At 37.3% G+C, this 24,672-nt stretch overlaps 1 protein-coding gene across 1 annotated transcript in view; it reads left to right on the forward strand.

Moving 5' to 3' along the window:
- The window catches only part of NELL1 (neural EGFL like 1), a 351,666-nt gene that overhangs the window by 81,278 nt on the left and 245,716 nt on the right, over positions 1 to 24,672 (forward strand). The window contains exon 3 of the mRNA XM_088145070.1: positions 10,457 to 10,607. Within this exon, the coding sequence (XP_088001196.1) occupies positions 10,457 to 10,607 (151 nt within the window). The remainder of the gene's footprint in view (positions 1 to 10,456; positions 10,608 to 24,672) is intronic.

A 24,672-nucleotide genomic window follows, 5' to 3' on the forward strand; every position in this document is an offset into this window, starting at 1 on the left:
AGGGAGCCCATGAGGTGGCTCTACTGTTTTTAAATGCTCTCCCAGATTATATGCATGTTCTTGTTTTTATGATTATTTTAAGATGTGTTTTTATTATTCTGTTTTTATTGTATGCCACCCAGAGTCTCATTCATGAGATAGATAATTTGATAAATAAATGAATACATACATACATACTGAGCTGAGGATCTTTTGGAGTTCTAATGGTGTTTAGGGCACAGTTAGATTAAAGCCTTCAGGGTGTCTGGTTGCTGATGTTGCCATGCAGGAAAAAAAAATTAGAATCTGCAAAGACAGAATTACAGTGGGAATATGGAAAGTTAGAAGCATGAACGTGGGAAAACTCAACACTGTGAAAGATGAAATGAACTGACTATATATTGACATCTTAGATATTAGTGAACTGAAATGGAGTGGAATCAGACACTTTCAGTCAGAAGATCATATTATTTACTATTTTGAACATGAAAAGCAAAGAAGGAATGGCATAACTTTCATAACAATGATATAGTAAAGACAATATTTAACTACAATGCAATCAATGACCAAATAATATCAATCAGATTTTGTGGGTAACCTTTTAATATTATGGTTATATAAGTTTATGCTCCGACCACTGAAGCAAAAGAAGAGGAAGCCAATGAGTTTTACGGTCAAGTTCAACCTGACATCAACAACAAAACATACAAACAAGATGTGCTGCTGGTAGTTGGAGACTGGAATAATAAATCTGGAAGCAGTAAACAGGAAATGATAATTGGATTCTGTAGCTGAAGAAACTGAACTGAAGCAAGAGAACAACTTATCAGTTTCTGCCAATCCAATTTTTTTTATTGCTAACACAGTCTTCAAACAACCAAATGCAGCTTACTGTATATACATGGACATCACCAATTGCAGTACATAGAAATCAATAGACTATAATACTGGTATAAGAAAGTGGAAGAACTCAATAATAACGGCAATGAGACCAGTGGCTGACCATGGAACAGATCGCAAATGAGCCATGTGCAAATTCCAAGTCTATCTAAATTGAAAGAACAAAGCTATTTTTCCCAGTATGATAACCATTTTCAAGGAGAAACTCAAGAATTGCTTAAGTCCTGAACCTCACTGATAGGGAACCAAAGGAATGGTGGAATGAAATCAAAGAAATTGTCAAAGATGAATGTGAAAAGAGACTGCTAAAGACTAAGAAACAGACGAAGACAAACTGGACAGTAGAAATCAACAAGAAGAGACTCCAAAGCCAAGAAAGTAAAGATCTTGGGAAGAAATTTAACAAAAGAATTTCAAAGACCTAATAGGAGGCACAAGACACAGTTGTACAACAATATCTGTAAAGACACTGAAAATGGAAATAGACATGGAAAAACAAGGAATGTCTTCCAAAAGGTCTCTGAACACAAAAGGAGATTCCAATCTCAAATTGATATGCTAAAGGATGCCAATGGACACATAGTAACTGTTTCAAAAAATATAAAACAAAGATGGAGGGAGTATATTGACATTCTGTACATAAAAGATGTCAACATCCAATATACCTTAGAAGATATACTAGAAAATGATCAGCACTTCAGCGTTACTAACTTGGAAGGATGCAGGAATTGAGGGAATATCTACAGAAATATGGCAAGCAACAGAAGAGTATTCAGTGAAGTTTAACCAAACTATAATAGCAAATCAGGAGGACAACACAGTGTCCAAAAGATTGGAAGGGGTCAATCTAAATACCAATATCAAAGATAGGAAACTCATCAGTGTGTGATACTATTGTACAATATCCTTAATTTCACATGCTAGCAAAATAATGCTTAGGATCATCCAACACAACCATATACAAAAAGTGAGATGCCAGATGTTCAAACTGGCTTTACAAAAGGCCAAGGAACAAGAGACGTTATTGTTGATGCATGCTGGATAATTGAGAGAAGAATACCCCCAAAAATAAAAAAATAAAAATCTGAGCTTCATTGATTATAGAAGTACTTTTAACTGCATGAACAGTGTCAAGCTGTAGAATGTCCTTGGGAAAATAGGAATCCCAGAACGTTTCATTGTCCTCATGAGAAGAGTATACATAGGACATGAAGCAACAGTCTAGAACGAACATGGAGAAACAGACTGGGTCAAGGTTAGCAAAGAAGTAAGACAAGGCTGAATACTTTCCCTTAATTTATTTAATCTATATGTGGAATACATATTGAAGGAAGCTGGATAGGAAGATCCTGAGCAAGGTGTTAAAACCGAAGGAAGGAACTTCAGTAACCTATGCTATGCTGGTTACACTACTCTGATAGCTGACTATGCAAATGATCTGGAAGCATTAATAAAAATAGTTAAGGAGTGCAGTGAAAAAAATGGGACTAAGATTAAATATACGTACAATCAGATAGAACCAATCAATCTAGAATTCTTACCAGAGGTAAAAATTACTAAGGCCAAATTATCATATTTTGGACATATTATGTGAAGACCTAGCTCTCCTGAGAAGTCTGTAATGCTGGGAAAAGTGGAACGAAAGAAGAGGATGACCAGCAGCATGGTGAATGGACTTAATTACAGTGGTGATGAATGCACTATTGAAACCCCAAGCTGAGGTTGGGGACAGATCATTCTGGTGAAGGTCTGTTGACTTAATGGCATATAATCAATCCTGTTGATTATGTGCCATTAATCAGTCCTAAATCACTTTACATAATTTTTGTCTAACATTTTGTATTTCGGTTGGAAAGAATAATAGAGTAGGAAAAGCATGCCAACCCGTTTACAAGAAGTGGTGATAGCAGGCATTTGTATTTTCTTCTGGATAATGAAATTATGAACTGTGTTTCTGCTTTCTTCTCTTGTTTCTCTGTGTGGTAGTTTTGGAAAGTACAGGTCAGGTTGCATATATTTTGCTTTGTGTCACATGACCAGGAGGGAGAAGGGAAGCTTAGAATGGAACATTTGGCACCATTCTCAATTATGGCCCTGCTGTAGAGATGCACTGGGTATTTTTTTTTCCTGGAATGTTTTTCTCCACAACTCCATGCTGGATCCAGCTCATTTTCAGTCTTAACCTTTCTTTTGCTGGCTTCTCCTACCAAATTTGATTCCATTCCATTCTGTTTTCAGAGTTATCTTGTTGATGGGTAGGCAAATGGATGGGGAATGTTCTGAGTCCACTACATATTTTATTTCCAAGATTTCATTGGGTTGAAAGAATAAAAAGGCTCGAAGGTTTTAATTTGGTTTAGCCCATCTAAGCAAAAATGCATCCTGGAAGGATTACATCATTCTAGGAAAGGTATTTTTTAATACCTTTTATTATTTAAAAGGTTCTCTGAAATTAAAGATGCCCTTGATTGGGCTTTGGTAACTGAATGCATGCAGTTTTCTTAGCAGTGTTACTGTTTTGCTCATGAGATGTGTACGAATGTTCTAGTTTAAGCAACCACAAGGAAATTCCCTGGTGATATCCTACCCAAGTACTAACTAAGGCCAACCTGATTTAGTTTCTGAGATCAGCCAAGATTATTTGGATGGTGCCACCTTCTGAGGTGGCCAACAAGGTGGTATCTAGTCATGTTTGCCTGATCTCATACAGCTAAGCAGGACTTGATGAAAAACGTGGATGAAAAACCACAATGAATACTAGGCTAGACTTGTAAGCTAAAAAAAATACAAGAAGAAGGCAATAGCAAAGCTACTTAGATATTATTATGAAGTCTCCAGGAGTTGAGCTTGAGTGGAAAAGACTTTACTTGTTTTACTTAACCTTATCTTGGTTGACCCAATAGCTGTGAAACTCACTTCTGGCTGGATTAGCATGTGATTAAAAGTATTAATAAGGCTCAGGCCAGGTGTTTTTCTGGAGATATGCTGGTCATACTCAGATATCCAGCAACATGCTTGGATTCAATTAAGGTTCAAGTTCATTCTTTCCTTTCCCCAAAACAACCGTTTAAGGTTTCTTAAATAATCAAAATTAGCAGGGTGAGATACTTTACAAAAAGCATAGCTCTTGACTCTTATGATTCAATCAGGCTGATCTTTTCACCTTTTGACTTCCCTTTTCCATAATCAGGATGGGGAAAATTACTTTAATCACATGCAGCTTCAATATTTTGTATGTATACACAATTTCACCTTCAGAAAGAGATCATGCTGAAACAAAGCAGGGCAGGGTTTTGATTAAAATACAACAAAGGAATGTAGAAAGAACAGAAACAGAGTTAATATAAAATATATTAAAAGGGCTGGGGGAAGATAATATTCACATAGAACACTCAGTCAAGGAAGACTCAGGAGAAGTGATAGTTTCAAAATATAATAGTAGGCATCTCCCCAATATCAGGGGAAAGAATATTCCAGAAAGTAATTGCCGACACAGAGGATGCCCATTTGTTAGCAACCATTTATTTATTTAATGTAGAAGCTGGTTCACTCCAGAATGAATGTGAGCAACTTACACTTAAAATAAAAAAAAAACAGTAAAAAAAGAACCTAAGCAGCTGGACAAAACACACATCAAACAATCAGCCAGGGATCCATAAGCACCCTACCCTAAGGGCTAGGAAAATGGCCAGGTTTAACCATAAACCAGTGTGGTAATTGTGGCACAAACAGCAAAGCATTCCCAATGATTGTAGGGATGGGTCAGATCTATAGACAGGAAGTTAGATATTCACCATTAGAAGTCATGATCACCACAATGTATGTTTACTTTTCCATTGTTCATCATTCCTTCTGTATCTAACCATCTCATCATTCTTTGCATCAGCATCTGTTTTGAACTGAAGGATCTTCATTTGCATTTCTACTGTTCATAACGAGAAGGACCCTCAAGGCTTATGCTTGCTATAAAACAAAAATCCTGTCTTGGATTGTAAGAAACTCTGGAAAGTTAAATATGAGTTAAATGGGTTTCAAATATACATTTCTTATGAAAACATTAACATGCATGTAAACCACCAGGAGCCTGTGAAGATTATTGTATAAATACAACAAATATAAATAAATGAAAATGATACAGTAGTGGAAGAACAGCAGATCTTTAATATAAAGGGCCCTAGTTTTTACGTTTATGATTAAATCAAATAAAGAAGGGCATAATCCAAAGTTTTAAAAAGTAATTAAACTCTACAAATTAACTTTGATTGAGTTATCCTAAATGAAAAGCCAGCTTCAATCTTAAAGGGAGCATCTTTGAAATTTCACAGTTCTGCTGTACAATACATTTTGCTTTCCAATTTTTTTTTTTTTAAAAAGGAGCTCTCATGTTCCTTTTTTGTACTGGCAGGAATGGTTAAAATAAACCCTGGATATGAACACATTACAAGTACTGAGCTTGTTGTGTTGCTGGCACAGATATTAAAATATGTAGAAATGGCTTTCTCAAAGCTGAATTATCTCACAGTGAAATAGGGTCCTTACCCGGTAGCAAGCTGGAACTCTAATACATTCTAAAATTACATGAATGTGTTTTATCTGTATAACATAAATAATATGCTAAGTTGACACAACTATGCATTATCAAAACAATCTTTTAGAGCACAATTTATGGGAAAGCTCTTTTTTGCACAAGTGTTATTTAATATTAATGGGACCTATAGCCGTTGGAGAGTAGAACTTGCATGGAGCACCATGCTGCTGGATTGTCCCCTTGATAGTTACAGAGGCCTGCAAGCAATGGAATTGAAATAACTAGAAGGAGGCTGCTCTAACTAGACAGAAGCAGCAAGATTAGCATATGGAAAGATAATTAATTAAATAGCCAGTACTATGTACTGTAACATATGTTACAATTACAGATGAGCTTTACCAGGCTGCTTTGTTGAACTTTGTGATTATTTGGTTGCTTATTTAAACTTCTTTCACTCAAGTGAAAAAGTGGACAGAGACCAAAACCTAGGGCCATCAGATTCATCGAGATTTGGAGCTCTAAAAATGACCAGATCTGCTCTGCATTGGTCCAAAGGTAATTTGATCCAATTCAGCCCCTAGATCAAAACAGTTTTGAAAACAACAACAACAAAAAAGCTTTGTCCTCCCATTATTTAGCATGGGGAAATTAGACTCATTTCATTTCTTTCTAGAACAGGACAAAATATAGAGAAAACCTGAACCATTATGATGGGATGAAATGTGCTATATTTTATATAAACCAGTGCTAAGGTTTTTGAGCTTTGTTCCTTTGTCTAAAGCAGTGATTCTCAACCTTTTTGAAGCTGCCGCCCCCCTAAGGAGCGGAAAATTTTTCAGCGCCCCCCTTTGTGAAAATCATGTAATTTAGGGTATGGGGGGGGGAGTTACTGAATTATAAAAGGCAAAAATTTTAAGTAATTTTTTTCAGTAGACTTACACACCAAATTTGTTCGATTTAACTCGATACTTTTGCCCTGGAAGGTAATTGCATTCCTTTTATTAAAATTAAAATGACTAATGCAAAAAAATAAAGAACTAATAAGTGCACTTACCTAGCCAACTGGCCAAATAAACAATGAAAGTAAATCAAAACTGAGGGGAAAAAACAGAAATGAAGCGAACGAAAAGCAACTCAAGAAACACGGGTCAAATCAAACATTCATATTGAAAGGACGCTCAACGCACGCACTGCGATTAATCGCGCGGGAAGACAGCTGACGCATGCGCTGTGCTGGTTGGGATCGGAGAAAAATTGTAGTGTCGAGTTCTTCAAGGTCAGCCTACCTAGAATACAAATTCGTCTCACCATTCTTAGAAGTGCGTGAGGGCAGCCGTCACGTAAGTTCGTTTTATTGCTGGTACAAATGGTGTAAACCGGATAATTGATTTAATAAATTTTTGGGGGAGTTTTAAAATTAAGTTTGAATGCCAAAACATGCTCATTGCCCCTCTACCGCCCAAAACATGCCCACTGCCCCCCTACCGCCCAAAACAAGTTCACCGCCCCTCAGCATCCTCCCACTGCCCCCCGGGGGGCGGTACCGCCCCCGTTGAGAACCAGTGGTCTAAAGGGATCACAACTTTATTGCATGGCACTAGAATGGGATGAAATTCATAGGGAAAAATTATACCATTATGAAAGGATGAACCAAACCAAATTTCATAGAAATCAACATTAAGGTTTTGAATTACACTTACATAAAGCCTACTTTTTAAAACAAACAAAACCAAATTTTTTTAAAAAAAACCCTCCAGTGAACATTCTTTCTGAATTACCCCAATCAATCACAGAATGAAGGCTTTGGTCCAGTCTAATACACAGCCCTACCAATTACATAAGATACACAGAGCGAGAGAGAGAACATATTATATTACATGCCATTAGATTGGTCAATAACATTTTTGGAGTTCTACCACTTTCTTTTCCAGAAGGAGTGCTGAGTGTGCAGTCTTCACAGGGAATGTCTCTGAAAGGTGGGCCAATTCTTTTTCCGCCTTTCAGTTGGATTTGAAAAACTGAGGTAGTGACCCTGCCTCTAACTGGAAAAAGGAAACCTGGTTTCTTTGATTATGAAGAACGGTCCTGAAAAATGAGTTCTCTGGATTTCAAGGACACTAAATATTTTTGTGATGTGCACATCCACATTCCCTAAAGCAATGTTTTATAGAGAACTCAGTAATTTAATGTCAGTTTATAGCACTGATTCTCTTCAACTGAGCTTAGTAATGTGAGAAGTCAAGTCTTTGGGACATGAAATGATCACTTACAAAGAGACTTGACTTGATTATGGTTTGGGGAAAAATAATAACTGAATATTTGTATCAGTGAATTTTGGCTACTATTAATATAACCAATTTAATCTTTCTGTAAGAAAACAAGAATGTAATCATTAAGCAGAAGTTAATTATATGCTGTGAGGAATATAGTATTTATTTAAACCAACCTTCTTTGTGCATTGTATTTGGCCACCACTCAAGCGTCTGCATTTTATTACATGCCAGTCTACATGGCATGTAATATGCTGAATGTAGAGCTACACAGGTAGAGACACCAAACAAATGCTATATAGATAAGATTACGAGGCTAATACCCTGAAGGTGAGGCTTTCTTGACTTGATGGTTTAATGTCAGATTCAGAAAGGTAGGTATGTCTTCTGTAAAATGGCTATTGCAGCAATCAATATAGGGTCAAATAGGAGGTCTGGAGCTCTGATCTTACTGCTTTCCATTCAGTTAGTGGCCTCAAGCAAGGACATGTCCTGCATGCAAAAGGCCCCAGATAGAGGGAGAATAGTTATAATCTGTTGCCTGAAATTCTCGAGACACTCATGGTTTTCCATGATGTATGACAATCAAATCCCTCTAAAGACATAAGGAGTGATCTACTTCTTTCTGATGTAATGCTGATCTACAGGGCTTGATGACATATATGATTGGTAATTGCTTGATGATATAAAAGTTGAAAACTAATTCCTGGCTTACACATTGTGCTGATTACCACAATGCATTCTACCTACATACTTGGTCCAGAAGCTACAATGTGTGGCAGCCAAGTTGTTGACTGAAGCACCTGACTACGTCTTTGTTGAAGCAACTGCATTGATTGTTGATCTGCTGCTGAGCTAAGTTCAAAGTTTGTTTATTTATGTATTTGGTTTATGTTTGATGTTCTGCCTTACCTGGGGAACTCAAGGTGGAGTACACAGGATTTTCTCCTCCAGTTTTTCCTACAACTACCACAGTTCTGTGAGGCAGGCTGGGTTAAGAGACAATGACTGGCTCAAAGTCACGGAGTGAGCTTTCATGACTGAAAGGAGACATCAACTTGGATCTCCCGAGTCCTTGTTCAGAAGCTTGACTCCCTGCCTTTACTTCTGATGTATAAAGTACTAAACAAATTATTGCCAGAATAAATGGAACAGATTACCTTCTAATCTGTTCCCACTGAAATCCACAAAGTGCTTATTATTACATATTTAAGGTGCCTGTGGACGACTGTGGAAGGACATTCAGGCCTTCCCTATGTGAATATTACAAATATTTTTTCCTTTTTTCCTTTCTCCATTACTAATACACTTGTTCTTACATCAATTTAATGTATTGTATTTAATACCTGTCTTTGAATAGTTTTTATTTATCTTATAAGCTGCCTTGAGATGTAACTGCATAAATGGTATAGAAATATACTAAGTAAAAACAATTGTGTGTCTTAGCGTATTTACCATGATCCCGGCCATTTAACCAAGAATATTCTGCTATCGCAAGAAGGCTGCTTAAATACACATATGCAACACACCTGCCTTTTGAAAGGACCAGCTGCAGTTAATGCTGCTTAAGCAGGGCCTTGTTCAGTTTGGGACACCACCTTGGGACAAAATCGAACACTACATGAACAGATTTTCACTTCTACTATGGGACTGTTCTGTTTTGTTCTCCTGCCAACCTGCTGTTGAGTTTCCCAACTATAAAGAACAGGTTTTTCATAGCATATGTGGGGCTGCAGGAGAAAAGGAGAATTGGCCCCTTTTCTGTTTTGCTGGCATGAGCTTTTTCTCAGCAGGAAGATTTACCAAAATGGCCTGCCTGGAATGTTATTCCTAACATCTGGAATTAGAGAAAACTCTTTGGCCTTGAAGGAAAAAACAAACTACTAATGAAATTCAGGAGTTGTAACTAACATAGCCCCCCCCCCCCCGCCTTTGTGACAAAGCTAGGACATGAAAAGCACTAAAACTGAAGTATAGGTAAAAAGGTGAGTGAGTGATGCTGTTGTTATCTGCTGCTTTCATTTTTGTTGTTTTTATTTCCCATCCAAAAAGGGCTAAAGAGAATGTGACTGAAAGTTGAATGAGGGTATTTTTTTTCCTTTCATTTCTCAGATAGGAAATGGTGTGCATCTCTAAACATCAAGTTGAAGTTTAATAAATACTGCATGAAAGCAATATGTGGTTTGTAAACAGAGAAGTCTCCAAAACAATCATCACGCTAGTAGCTGCATCATATATGACGATGTATTAAAACAAATCCATGGACAGGGGAGGGAAACAAGTATGCTGAGAGAGCGTTGCTAGACATAATGGATCTCTGCCAGCACACCAGCACTGGAGCAATTTCAATATGGAAGGAGAAAAACTAGGACGGTAGTAACATTGAAATTTCAGCTTTGCCAGTGACTCAGGGATCAACCAGGCCCTCTAAATTTGGAGCCTATTATCTTGTTTCAGCATACCTCATGAATCAGCAATGTAATCTGCTCGTGGCATACTTGAATGGTTCATCATTCCCTGTCAGAAACTCTGTCAGAAAATCAGTAGATGCCTGATTGTGAACTTGTCACGGTGACAAATGGGGTAAACTGATAAAGAGGATGTTTTCTGTTTTCACATTGCATGAATACAGCACTAGCACGGAAGGGCAAGTTTCCCAGAATGAAAAATGTTTCCATGGGAAACCAAAATATGAACCTGTCCTAATGTTTTCCAATGTGAAAAGTTTAGTGCTATGTCTCTTCCCCCCTCCCTCACAGTTCTTATCATTCTTTTTTAGCTGTAGATAGAGAAATCCATGCAGCGTCCCATACAAACGATAAGTTAATTCAGCTCTTCCGGAACAAAAGTGAATTCACATTTCTGACCACCCTACAGCAGCAGGCATCAACATCTGGAGTTATTCTGTCCATACGAGAGTTGGAGCACAGGTAAGGGGAAAAAATGTATAAATAATTGATGGCATCGAAATGCTTTATGGTGACATTGTATTAAACATTAAATTAAATAATCACAAAAAATGAAGTTTCTGTTGAAATAGATTCCTGGATCTTTGTTTTCTTGTTAACAGGAGAAGCAGGAATGTAATGACTTCAAATGCATTTGTTATCTCTGCATGGCACTCTGCCAAGCAAAGAAATACACTAAGCCTGCTTTTTGTTTTTACTGGTCTGTCATTTTTATTTATTATGTTCATTCAGTAATTTATTAGCTGCTTTTCAGAAATATTTAACTCAAGGCAGTTTATTTCAAGAAAAACCATCATGTGGATAATCCATAAATACTAAATCATATCCATAAAAGCAAAACTTCAGCAGACATTTAAAGCACAATGTTAACAATAACAACATCAGAAGAGAAACAGATCAGATTCACTTATTTAACCAGTGGCACAGTCTAGGGAAAACAAGTCTAAATTTGTCTGTTAAACTAATGGAGGGACTAATAATTGAAGTAGTGTTCTTTCAGATGTAGATGATATTCCTTACTATGAACAGAACAGCAGTTGAACACGTTTATTAGTTTGACAGAGAATCACCAGGGACATGGTAACTTCCAGAGGCCTATATCAGATAGGTATCTTGTCTTTAAACTCATTTATGCTGGTGATACCAAAAATCATAAAAGCAATACTGAAAGTTTCTTCTCCTTTGGAATGGTATAGTGATACCCTGCCCCCCCCCCACCCATAACTCATAATAAAAGTATTCCCATTTATTTTGACAGCCTGAGGCAGAAGTTGTATCATCATGTATACTTTGTGGTTGACTTCATGGATGTTAAATTTATAAAGATTGAACAGTCCTCTATTTCTTGCTTCAGTTCATTTTATATCTCAGATTCCTAAAATCTAACAATTAGATCATTATTAAATGTACCTTGAGTGACTTGCTATGGCAGCTTACTTAATCTAAATATAATCATATATTTTAAAAGTATTTTTATGCTCAGAAAACGAAATGATACCCGTGTCATCACTGTTCTATCAATAGGCATTAAATTTTAAATGAAATATAATTAAGAGCAGAATATCAACAGATCATTTCTGTTGCTGCTGGGATATCTCAATACTTTTGAAGAGCATCAGGGGGAAAAAAAAGAAAGCTGTTGGAAAGAAAACCAAGTATCAGATAGATGAATGAGCTGGAAATAAAGATTCCTTATTTGAGCTCTTGATCCTTGCAATTAGCAGTTTTTATCATCTGAGGATATGGTTTTGTTTACTGTGTCTGTACAGACTGATTAATTTAATATCCTCAGGTTATATCAAGCAAGGATCCTAAATACATTTTTTGTAATAAATTCTATTAAAACAATGAGATTTAGACAAGTTGTTATTACATAACTGCTGAGACAGAAAAACTCTTTCTGCACTCTACCTCTTTAGATTGTGTGAAAATTCACAGGAAAGATGTTTCTTGAATTAAAATGAACATTTGGCAAAAAAGAAACTCTAAAAAATGGCTAAGAAATATATCCATTCCTTTAGATACCCTTGGATTCCAAATCTACTTCGCTCACATGGACAATGGTAAAAAATGTTGAAAATTAGGGTTTAGTGCACCTGGATACTCATACATTCTCCAAATCAATGTAAAAATGTATATGAAAATCTGCTGCAAATCTTGTCAGATTCAGCCTAGTACAGCCAGCACAACTGTTTAGTTTCACCACCACTAGTCAATTTCACCGCCTCAGGCACAGGCGGTCAGGGAAGGGAAACAAGGCAAACTGCAAACTAACTGCCGGCAGGTGGCGGCAATTAACACATCGCCGAGAGTTAATTGAAACCGGCAACATTGTAGTGCAGGCAGCTCCCCAGACCCGCCGGGCAACACTGATTTCAATGCTTCAGGAATACAGCGATCCGGAGGCAATCAGCGACCAGTTGGAACATGACTTAAGAAACCCCATTTCATCCGCATGAGAAAAGCCCCACGAGCACATCGACAACGCGGACAAAAGATAACAATCACGAGGACAATGAAACCTGACTGAATCTGCCATTAAGGAGCGGGGAGGGAGATCACAACAAGCAGAGGGGTGACCCAGGACAAGGGCAGGGGCAGACCCAGGGGTACTACAGGTCAAGGGGGGACCCCTATAAAACACTGTAAGAAACTGCGCCGAGCCAATCCTGGCTTTGTCTGTAACTGCTACCCATTACGCCTGAGTAAACTAGCTTTCATTCAAGTCCGTGCCTCACGAGGGTTATTTCCAGCGCCGAATGCAGTGAACCTTACAAATCTAACTCTTTTTCTGAACTTCCAGAAGCAAAAGCTGGTAGATAAGTAGACCTTTCTCAAGTTGGTGGCTGTGAAAAAAAAAAGAAAACATTAAATACAGAAATTTTTGTTGCCAATCTTAGGAATCATACTTGTCACAATAATACATTATATTCTGGTATATCTTTTATGTTTAAACTCAAAATGGTAAATAATTTTGAATCTGTCCTTTTGTTTTTAATGAAATATTCTAAAACAATATGTTGTGCATACTATCATTGAGATAAAATATATAATGTTAAATTTAAATTTCCAATATTGTAAAGTCGAAAGTAGTTACAGTTTTACTTTTGTTTAATGCACAGATTTGTTTTTTAATGCATAAAATAAATGTTTGTTTATAAAAACTTTCTGCCCACCATGTTTTGATGTTTGTGTAGTATTTTGATGGAATGAGTGTTTTATGCATTTCTTGATACGTGAAGATCATTCTTATGAAGGGCTGAATATAGTGTTACCTACTGGTATAATACACTTTGCATTCCTACTTCCGTAATGCTATGAGGAACTGAAGGATATATTGGGATGAATTTGGGAGATCACTGGTAGAACAGAATCAGAAAAAGTTTCATTGTGCAAAGTCTTGTATAAAATTATGCGCACCTTATATTTTTCTCCTTGTCCTTTTTTAATTCTGTATTTTTTTGTTATGTTTCCCTGTCTGTCATTTGATTTAAGCCAATGAAATCCAAATTCATTTGTATTTATCTACAGTGTCTAAGCATCTTTCCACTCATTGTATGCAGAGGAGTTTAACTGTGACACTTCAAATATTTACCAAAGGAATGATAATATATTGTGGTTAAACCCATACTAAACACATGGACATCATCTTGAAAAAGCGGCTAACCCAATAATTAGCTCATATAGTTGTTCCATAAACATGCAGCTAGGTAACCATTGCATATCTGAATCAGTTGTTGAAGTCAAAAGTACAGTTTAAAAAGCAGCAAGGGATTTAAAGTAGGCTTGTATGGTATGGTCCAAGTGAAGATGTCCAGAAGACATAGGAAGGACATTGAAGCAGTTAAGGCAAGGTTTTGAATAGCTTCATAAGCTTTGTGGTGTTGAAGAGCAAAATGCCTTACAGGATGGTGGCACAGGCCTAATCTGTATATGTGAGATGCGAATGTGGATCAAGGGTAGTCCAGCTTGGCAAGGTGATTTACCTTGCAGTGGCATGATACACTACCTCAGTGCAAAGTGTCTTGCTACAGTGCATTGCTCTGTATCAATGACAAGTTGCAATGGGCACAAATGCTTCATGAACAATGACTTTGCCCAAAGTTGTTTTGCCAGATGAAGTAATTGACCTTTCTCCTCTGATGGTATTGCTTTGTGGAGGCACTTCAAAGAAGTCTGCATTTGTGTCAAAAAGGAACATTCAGAGAAAGTCCATGCAACTCTAATATGTCTATGTTTATGAATGTACAAGTGAATATAATAAGTTACATATTCAGATGGGCTTTGCACAATATATATTACAATGGTTGGCTTCATAAATTGCCCTGAGCCATAATATGGTTTGGCTTGGTCCAGAGTGTTGGGTGAACACTACCCTCTGTCATTTGTAAAATATGATCTGTGGTCTAGTATGTTGCATGAACCCACCCAACTGGGGTTTATTTTAAAAAATGATGATTAGCCTAACCGTGCCTTACCAGGTTATGAATCAGGCTAAATTATTACAGCTACAAGGTCAGTTTTAATTTTTAATTTTATTGACCCAAAACAAGCAAAAAACAATGTTACATGTCAACTAAAGCTTAAACACTAAAGGAATGTATTAAAAATATAAAACTGTAAGTAAAATTAACAGTTATTGCACTATTAAGCATCAAATTGCTTAATTAATTTGGGGACCCCTCTGGAGGTCTCAGATGGATTGTCTACGGAGAGTATTCTCCTCCTCAGAGCTACCATAACTGTGAGTTAGCAGAAGCATTATTAGGTCAGCTCACCAAGCTGCATAAAAAATAGAGTGCAAAAGCAAATGAGAAACTGATTCTATTTCCCCCAACAGACAGGGGCAAATTTCTTCTTGCATAGGAATATTGTTAAATCTTCCTTCCAGCAGTAAGGATGACAAAACTTTAAAGTGAATAAGAGTAAGGACTCTCTTGTGAGTTGGCCAAGGAATATTAGCTAGCATGGGAGGAGGGCTTTCCAAACAGACCTTCCCTGTACAAGGCATATGGTTCTACTTAGGCCATACCAAATATTGTTGTCAAGAGCCTGTTGCTTCAGCTCTAACCAAGCTGTTTCAGGACAAGTAAGGTCAAGTGGTAAGTGTTAATCCAAAGAATGTCAAAATCTAGATCAATGCCTACTTTCCATGATAACAGAAAGTTTTCCTGTAAGGCCAAGAAAGCTTAGGAGCTGCCAGTGTAAATTAATTTGAACCAAAAATTCAGGTGGCAAAGCCACACATGAATTTCTACAAAGATTAGTCCAGATTAGTCATGAAGGAGAATTAAATACACTTTGGGGAACTTGCAACTGGGCTTGTAGAAAGACAGTTTGAATAGAGTTTAAATCATGATAATAGCAAATCTGTGTACAGCATACCAGGTAGCTGATTACCTTAATTTTAAGTATTTCTGTTGCAGCAGGGAAATAATTATTACCACTGCAGTTGGCATATTGTAGGATAGCATTTGAGAATTTGTGGGCCTGGGTAATGACAGCCCTTCGTTGTTTCTTCTGGATTACCAATGGGTAAAAAGAAACACCCAGATATTTAAATACCTTGATTTTGTTGATACTAAAACTGTTGATTTTCCAGGATAGATAGCAGAAAATGCAAGTCTTTTGGAGAAAACAACACATCTGGTTTTATCATAGTTGACAGCCAGTCCTTTCTCTTTCCAGTAGTATGGGGTAACGGCTCAATTATTCTGTCTCAGGCCAATTTGTCTTGTAGAAAACATTGCTGCATTGTCCAAATTGCACAATGGTCTATTGCCTTGACTCTACACTGGGGCATGGAACTACATAATTAATATAAAATTTAAAAAGGAAAGGAGTCAAGGAGTCAAGATGCATTTTTCCTTCATCCCTTTTTTCAGTAGGGATTAAGGATGGAAGGACCCCCATCATGCCACAGTGAATCTGCACTGAATTGTTTTTATGCATTTTTACAATCAGCAGCAAAAGACATTGGAGAAAGCAGCTCATTTCTCCCAAAGTCTATCTCTGGGGACAACATAAAGGATACCCCAGATTAATGGATTAATTGATTTTTCTATCCATGATGAAGGAGGGGGGGGGGAAAAAAACAATGATCAAGTGTCAGACACCCCTCCCTGAATTCAGCTTGCTTCTCCACCAGGATATTGACTTGCACCATCCAGTTGATCAGTTTTCTGTGGCATGTAGCTTGCTTACTATACTCAGCCAGCTGATACAGCAATAATATATCCAATTCCTACCAAAGGTTAAATTCTTATAGCTGCATGGTCTACAGTAGTGAGAATGTATCTGCCATTATGGTGTGAAGTCATACCTTGGAGACAGAAGAAGAACTGGATGACTTATTGTAATCAGTTGCAGCTTCCTGGTCCTAGAAAAGCCAGGCAGTAATTATGAAAGAGGTGGGCAGGTGAAAAGAGAAGACTGCATACTGTTTAATAGAAAAATAAAGGAAAAAGACAATCAGAACATACAAAGTTTTTTATGTTCCTGAACTGAATATGTTTTACCATTTTGCAACTTTTAAAAGTATGAAGCCTTGTTCCAGTTTTTATATTGCTTGATTATGCCTAGCATCACTGTACAAGCAGCTCATATGCTGTCTTGAATTGTGCTGTAAAGATTGTCCCTTTTTCATCCAATTTATTTGTTTTTTTTAAATATCAATGATTGATAAATATCTCATTGTACGTATTTCTTTCTGTTTCAGCTTTTCCCATTGCTGCCTTTTTTTCTTTTAATCTAGGCCTATCCTGCAGCACTTCTGTTGACTCAAAGTCTGTAAATAGATATTGCTGCCAGTTCTGAATCTTGATGGTGGCTGAATGTAGAGTTTTCTGATTTGTGTATTTTTTGGAGGCAGGTGCAGCAGATGAAAGTTTTTGTGATCAGCTTGAATGTACAGGTCAGGTCAACATTGACTGCATCAGTGGTGCCTGCAGCAGGATATAATAAAGCCACCGTATCATAATTCAGATCACACTGCTAGCCTCTAGCTTTTCAGGTGAACTAACTTGATGCATGGTTATAGAGCGAAAGTATACAGGCTGACATTCCAAAAGATTGTTGGCTTAAAGGGCCCCTTTTGGTTGAACCTGAGTCATCATGGTTGTGGTTCTGTTTTTGATTGCTATAGATTTTTGTAGTATATTTTAGTTGCTTTCCTTTCCTTTCCTTATTTTAATTTTAATTTTAATTTTTTTGCTTTACAAAATAACCAGAGTGGAAAGTACATGCTTTGGAGAAAAGTATGCCAAGTGACTTTGTTAATCTTGATTTTTTTTATTCTTTATTTTTTAGTAGCTGAGTATTGATGCTGAGATGGAAAATTTAATTGACTTTCAACAAGAGTGGGGTTACTACATTTTGAATCTTAGTGAAAGAATATCTCTCAGTTTTGAGATTTATTTATTTTGTTTTGTCCTGGCAATTCAGGGGAAAGCTACTATTGTTGATTTATTGTTATGCCATTGAAATAGGTGGTGAAATGTAGTAGGGATCTGCCACACAAGTATGCTGTTCACTTTTACTTAGAACAGCTCTATTGCAAATTGAGGTTATTTCTGCTTGGAACTGTGAAGGTTAATATAGCAATTATCCCTTTCTCCTTTCAATAGAATCCTATAATATGATATGATGTCACAGCAGCATTAACAAGGCATAAATAACCAGTGTAAATCAAGACATAAACCATAGCAGTTTTATAGGAATAAGGTGTGAGTTGTGGAGAGGGGGGAATGGGAGAAAAGTTTTTCAAAGATTAAGTAAGTACAGTATTTCACTAGAATGAGGTATTTAATGAAGCAATTATTTAAATCGTTTATATATCAGTCTTTCCCAACCTGGTGCTTCCCAGATGGGCTGGATTACAAACTCATTTCTAGACATCCAGTGGTCATGTTACCTGAAAGTAGAACATCCACAAGGAGAAGGATAAAAAAAAGTTAGGATGGCAGCTGTGGCCACGATCTTGATTTTTTCAACAACCTCCCCCCCACCCCAGAAGCCCATGACTAGAAGTTGGTCCAGCAAAACTAGAGTATACCAGACTGAGAAAGGAATGTATGAAGGGTTCAGGTAATTGCTAATAGACTATCATACTCTCTTCACTGCTTTGTAATCATTTGCAGACAAACAGGCCCAAGGCTTAATGTGAAGTGTTGTGCCATCATAGACTGATTAACTTTCTTTTTTGTTAGGCAGATTGTCCAGGAATATTAGATGAACTGTATCAAAGGTAGTACTAATATTTGGTCATTCTTGAATCAATAGCTCTGTGAGTGGATATATAGTATGTGTAGGAATCATAGGGAAGGAAGGGAGATGTTATGCCAAATGGCCAGTTTGGTGTTGTGTGATTCTTTCTATAGTAGCGCCAAGGGAAGGCCTAATGAAGATGAGGAGGCTGATGATGGTGAGAGAAGAAGCAGACACCTACATAACCGGTCAAATGAATCCTAGTGATCATTGGGATTCAGATGACACAGCAAAATCACATCTCTACTTCCTATGAGATTGAAATTGCTATTGCTTCCTAATATAATCTGGTAATCTTCCTCACCAACATCAACACACTCAGTGTGCATCCCTCCCAAAGATTTATGCTCAGTGAAAGAAGAGAACCATCCCAGATTGAAGGAGGATACTGTTCTTTGATTAAGGGGATACAATAGCTGCACTCTCCTGCTAGAAACTCCAAATAGACTCAAGGTCCATATGAAGGTGAATGAATAGAATAGCCATAGCAGTTGACATTTCAATGCCTAATAAGAGCTAACAGAGAAGATAGATCAGAATGTGTAGTTTAACTGAGAGACAGAAGGATTAAAGAGTTGAAAGTTGGCTGAAAAATGAGTTTGCAGGTGTTTCTCTAGGGAAATGTAAGATAGAACCCCATATATAGACTCACATCTTAGAATGCCCTTCATAATTTTTATCCCAGGGTCACTTTCAATGTAAAATAATAATTTGTTAATAAAACTAAACTTTAAATTCTCCTTAAGATGTTTTAAAATGTAGACCATTAAATGCTTGGGAGACTAAAAATGTTCTTATCTGACGTCAGGTTGTACGGGAACCTGCACAAGATATCCACTAAGAATCAACACTGCCACCTCTGATCTTTCACATTAGAAATCTATAATAAGGACTATTTTTTTCTTCTTGTGCATCATTGGCAAGCAGAGATAGGGGCACACCAATGGATTTCTTTTCCTTTATTTTAGCAAAAAAGAGAACAGAACTTGTATTTATTCCCTCCCTTTTCTTTACCTACTGTGTAACACATGGAAAGGGAACAAACAGATGCCTTTTTCTGCATCTGGCTGTTTTCCAAATGGATTGGGCACATTCAGCTAGTATGCTTGACAAGCTCTGTGAAAAATTTGAAAAATGGTGAAATGAAGATCTATTTGTTCCCTTCCTACCTACCAGCTGGTTAGCACACTGGGGGTGGAGAGAAGAAAAATATTTTTAATGTTTCTTTTTAAGAAGTCCATTTGTTCCCTTTGCTTCATCTTTGCTTACAAGATAGGACAGACTCAATAATCATCATCACTGAAAATTGATCCTTGTCATTTTTAAGCCTTTGGAGGGAATTCCAGACTGCCATGGCCATCATCTTTCTTTCTTGAGAGATGATACTCTGGGGAATTAAGATGGCAGGTATGGCTGTCTGAAGATTCCCTCCACAGCAAGGAGCATATTTGTCCTTCTCCTCAAAAGGTTGCTGTTGTTTTTTTAAAGAAAGCTATATTGATTGTAGTGTCTGAGTCTCCATCTGGGATCTCTAGGCTATAGAGCATATGTGTGCCTATTAGTCCTATCATCTATCTATCTATCTATCTATCTATCTATCTATCTATCTATCTATCTATCTATCTATCTATCTATCTATCTATCTATCTATCTATCTATCTAGTCAATTTATATAGCCACCCATCTCACCACAGGCGACTCTGGGCAGTGTACAACAAAGCTAAAAACAGTAAAATACATTAAAAATATATAAAACCAAATAAAACAGAGAATAAAAGGAAGTTAAAAATAAGGGAGCCACCTCATTAATTCCCCTGTCCCCTGGGGTCCCCAGGCCTGCTGGCATAACCAAGTGTTAAGGGACCTCCAGAAGCTCAACAATGACGAGGCCAGTCTCACCTCAGGGGGAAGATTCCACAACACGGGCGCCACAGCAGAAAAGGCCCACCACCTAGCTCCCTAGGTGATGGAACCTATAACATGCCCTCTCTGCTAGATCTGGTAGGATGGGCAGATGAAATTGGGGAGAGGTGGTCCCCAATCCTAATGATGCCACTGGTCATCTGATAAGTTCTCTGGAAGAGGAATTCCACAGTTAGGTTTCTCCTGATGATTGTAGCACTCCAAGAAAGGTCTGAAACAGAATGTGTTTAAAACTCAGATCGATACAGGAAAATATAGCCTTAAAATGAAATTTAACCTTTATTTGTATTATAATTAAAGGACTTTAAAACTATCACAATATTTGAGTGCTCTGTCTTCCAAAGGGAGAAAAATATATCAAACTGGACAATGCTTCTCTTAATTTAATTCTCAGTCCTCAAGGAAGTGGGAAGCATCTTATTCATGCTTCAGCATTCCTTGCACTTAAAAAGTAAATGAAGTGATAGTGAGAATAAACCAGAAGGAGGGAACTTTGAATATCGCTGAAGTACAACTCCTAGGAGTTGTCACTATTATCTCTGCTGGTTAAAACTATAGTTTAGCACCACTAGAGGGACTCAGATTCTCCCTCTCCACCTGGCTTAAATTCTCTTAATAACAGACCTGCTATGTGTGTCTACTTTGTATTTTATGCAGATACATCATCTATATGAACAATTGCTTGCAGATTCTTGGGCATCTTTTCATAGAGCAAGATATCCCTTGTGGCTAATGTCTAGCTCTGAGATTCCTTTGTTATAAAAATTAATCAAGGATTGATGCCAACATTTTCAGAAAGTGATATAAAATGTAGAATATGTATATCCCTTCCAAAAGGGTGAATAGTAATGGAAGCTTAATAGCCACAGAGATTATCTAATCTTGTTTCAGTCCATGATCTGGGGCTGTAGAATTAGATTGTTCTAATCTGAGTCACTTCAGAAGTAATCTGATCTGAATCAATGTCCTGATCCAGACTCATTTGGAAGAAAGGAGCTTGGTTCTCACACAGTCTAGCATGAGAAGAATTTAGTAAAATAGGTCAAGATTTTTAGGCAAGCTAGAGATTTATTGTGGGCCAAATTTCATGGAAATCAATGCAAGGTTTTTGATGCTTTAAAGAATCTGTTTTGAAGAAAAACAGTAGCTGAATCTGTTTTGAGAGAGAGGGTAATGACATTCTGTAGTAATAGTAGTCCCTTTTGTGAGAGATGCCTGCAGTGAATTTCAGCTAGAGAGACTGAGAATTTTTATATAAAAGGATGATAGGTTTATAAGGAACAGTGAGGTCCTTTCCTGATAGGCCTGAATTATGGAGCTGATAATTGGAAACTGAGGAGAGATTAAAAATGATTAATTCACTGGTTTTTCTATTAATCACTTGCTGGGCCAGGCCAGCTAATTAATACAGCCCAGAAAATACTACTGGACTATGCTTCAGGATGAATGCTGGTTAACAATGAGGCACAGCCCACTTAGAGACTGCCTCAACCTTCACATTTTCTCCACCAACCATTCTGGGAACCAATGACCCCTTGGGCTTGAGGGCATGCCAGTCGGGCACTGGGTCCAATCTTCTCCCTTTAGGAATTTTACTTCCTTGAATTTGTGATGACTCTCACTCCAGGGCTTTAGAGGTACAATTTGACCCCAGAACAGAAAAGAGCTAGTTCAGATCAATGTCACTTGTCTGAATCAAATGAATATCTATTTGGAATAACTTCGCTTCATCTTGGGTATATCATATTTATATTGGTTTCTTTTCTTTTTTTTTGGTGCCTTCGAGTCAGTTGACTCCTGGCAACTGCCTGGACAAGCATCTACAGTTTTCTTGGCAGGATTTTGGAAGTAGTTGCCATTGTCTTTTCCTAGGGCTGAGGGAGAGTGCCTGGGCCAAGGTCACCCAGCTGGCTTTGTGCCTCAGGCAAGACTAGAACTCACAGCCTCCCGGTTTCTAGCCTGGTGCCTTAACCTCTATGCCAAACTGTTTTGTTCTATAGCTTTTAGTTATTGTAATATATTCTACTTTGTTATTTATTCTATGTATGTGTTATTTTACTGTGAACTTCATGTAGAATGTACACTGTAAATATAAACAATTCTTCCTTTGTGCTGAAATGTATATAAATAACTGTGTATTTGATTAATTTATACAAATACCAATATTTTATTTTGTCTAATTCCATTTCTGTTCTCTGCATGAGTGTATGCATGTATTAGATTAAATGAATTATATATTTAAATGTTATATATTTATATGTTTAAACTAATTAGATGTTTAATATATAAATAATAAAGTTAGGAGAAAACTTTTCTGGTCCGTATAATGTTGAATACGCTACATTTTGAAGAACGTGATATCTATATCAGCACACCCAACACATGTAATAAAGAGGTAACAGCAGCTACTGTTTGAGTAACCATACAGACTATAAAGTCATTAAAGCTGATAAAGAACACTGCGTTGATAGGCCATTTTTGTGGCTCTTTGAACAAGACTATTCTCTGTTTAAACAAACGCTGTGTGAAAACTGGTTTGATAAGTACTCCTCTCTTTGAGAGGGGCTTCTGTGTTCCTATCTTATTCTCAGGATGGTTGAGAATTTATTCTGAAGTTGTCTAATTTTTTTTAAAGCTTACTTAACTATTGAAGATCATAAAGGGCACTACTATTGTTTTTGTTTGTTACTCATCTTTCCATCCTTTGGAAGCCTTATTGGATGTCCACGTGCTTCCCATCTGAAGATGATCTATCAGGAAGCCTTCCCTTATGATTTCATGGAAGCATGAGAAGCTGGGAGTCTGCAGATTGTTGGAGAGATGCTATTATAGTGAAAGATAGGATATTCATGTTCCTTCTTGGCTGCCTTGCAACTAAATAAGGACACCATACTTCAGCCATAAGAATCTGAAAGCAAATTTTCTTCCATTAGATTCTGCAAGTATGGTTAGAAAGAGATGCAGGATACTTTTGTGCCTGACACTAATTTAAATGTGTGAAAGAGGGGGAAGTTCTAAACCACAACTCGAATTCTAATGCTTGTGACACATTTTTCTAAATGAAAACACAGGCACACCCAGTTTCTTCACCATCTTAGCATTTAGAGTGCTTTTAAAATTTACAAATGGCTAGATAAAAAGATAAAAGTTACAAGACAACTTAAAGCATTTACAAAAAAAAAAAGCACATTCAGATTACTTTTTAACAGGGTGTTTATGAATTCAACATGCAGCTCATCAAGAGGAATGCAGTTCAGCTGTATTCAGTATACATTTTATGCAGCTTTTTAAATTATTATAGTATTGTCATTTGATGGATGCACTTTATAAGACATAATATAGTAACACCATTAATTTTACCTGATTAAAAGCTCTTTCACATTTTTTCTTGTTCTATGAGGTTAGCGAATGGCAACAATAAAAAGTTCTATTTCATAGTGAAAGGCAAGTTACAACTTGGTGATTTAATTCCCCAAGCATCAAGGAAGAGATCTTTTAATTCACATGCTCAGTTGGTATTAGAGTCATGGATATGCTGCCATGTGCTTCATAACCTTGCCTTGGCTCTGAATTCTCTTGGCTAGCATTGATACAGGTGAAACTTGAAAAATTAGAATATCATGCAAATGTTCATTTATGTCAGTAAGGCAACTCAAAAGGTGAAACCAATATATGAGATAGATGCATTACATGCAAAGCGAGATATGTCAAGCCTTTGGTATAATTGTGATGATTATGGCGTACAGCTTATGAAAACCCCAAATTCACAATCTCAGAAAATTAGAATAGTGTGAAAAGGTTCAATATTCTAGGCTCAAAGTGTCCCACTCTAATCAGCTAATGAATCCATAACACCTGCAAAGGGTTCCTGAGCCTTTAAATGGTCTCTCAGGCTGGTTCAGTAGGAATCACAAGCATGGGAAAGACTGCTGACCTGACAGTTGTGCAGAAAACCATCACTGACACCCTCCATAAGAAGGGAAAGCCCCAAAAGGTAATTGCAAAAGAAGTTGGATGTTCCCAAAGTGCTGTATCAAAGCACATCAATAGAAGGTTATGTGGAAGGGAAAAGTGTGGTAGAAAAAGGTGCACAAGCAGCAGGGATGACCGCAGCCTGGAGAGGATTGTCAGGAAAAGGCCATTCAAAAGTGTTGGGAACTTTCACAAGGAGTGGACTGAGGCTGGAGTTAGTGCATCAAGAGCCACCACACACAGACGGATCCTGGATATGGGCTTCAAATGTCGTATTCCTCTTGTCAAGCCGCTCCTGAACAACAAACAACGTCAGAAGCGTCTTACCTGGGCTACAGAAAAAAAGAACTGGTCTGTTGCCCAATGG

This window comes from Python bivittatus, unplaced genomic scaffold, assembly GCF_059951505.1.
Source record: "Python bivittatus isolate LINGU-HERP-01145 unplaced genomic scaffold, Pbiv_v1 ctg000480_np1212, whole genome shotgun sequence".
Classification (NCBI taxonomy): domain Eukaryota; kingdom Metazoa; phylum Chordata; class Lepidosauria; order Squamata; family Pythonidae; genus Python; species Python bivittatus.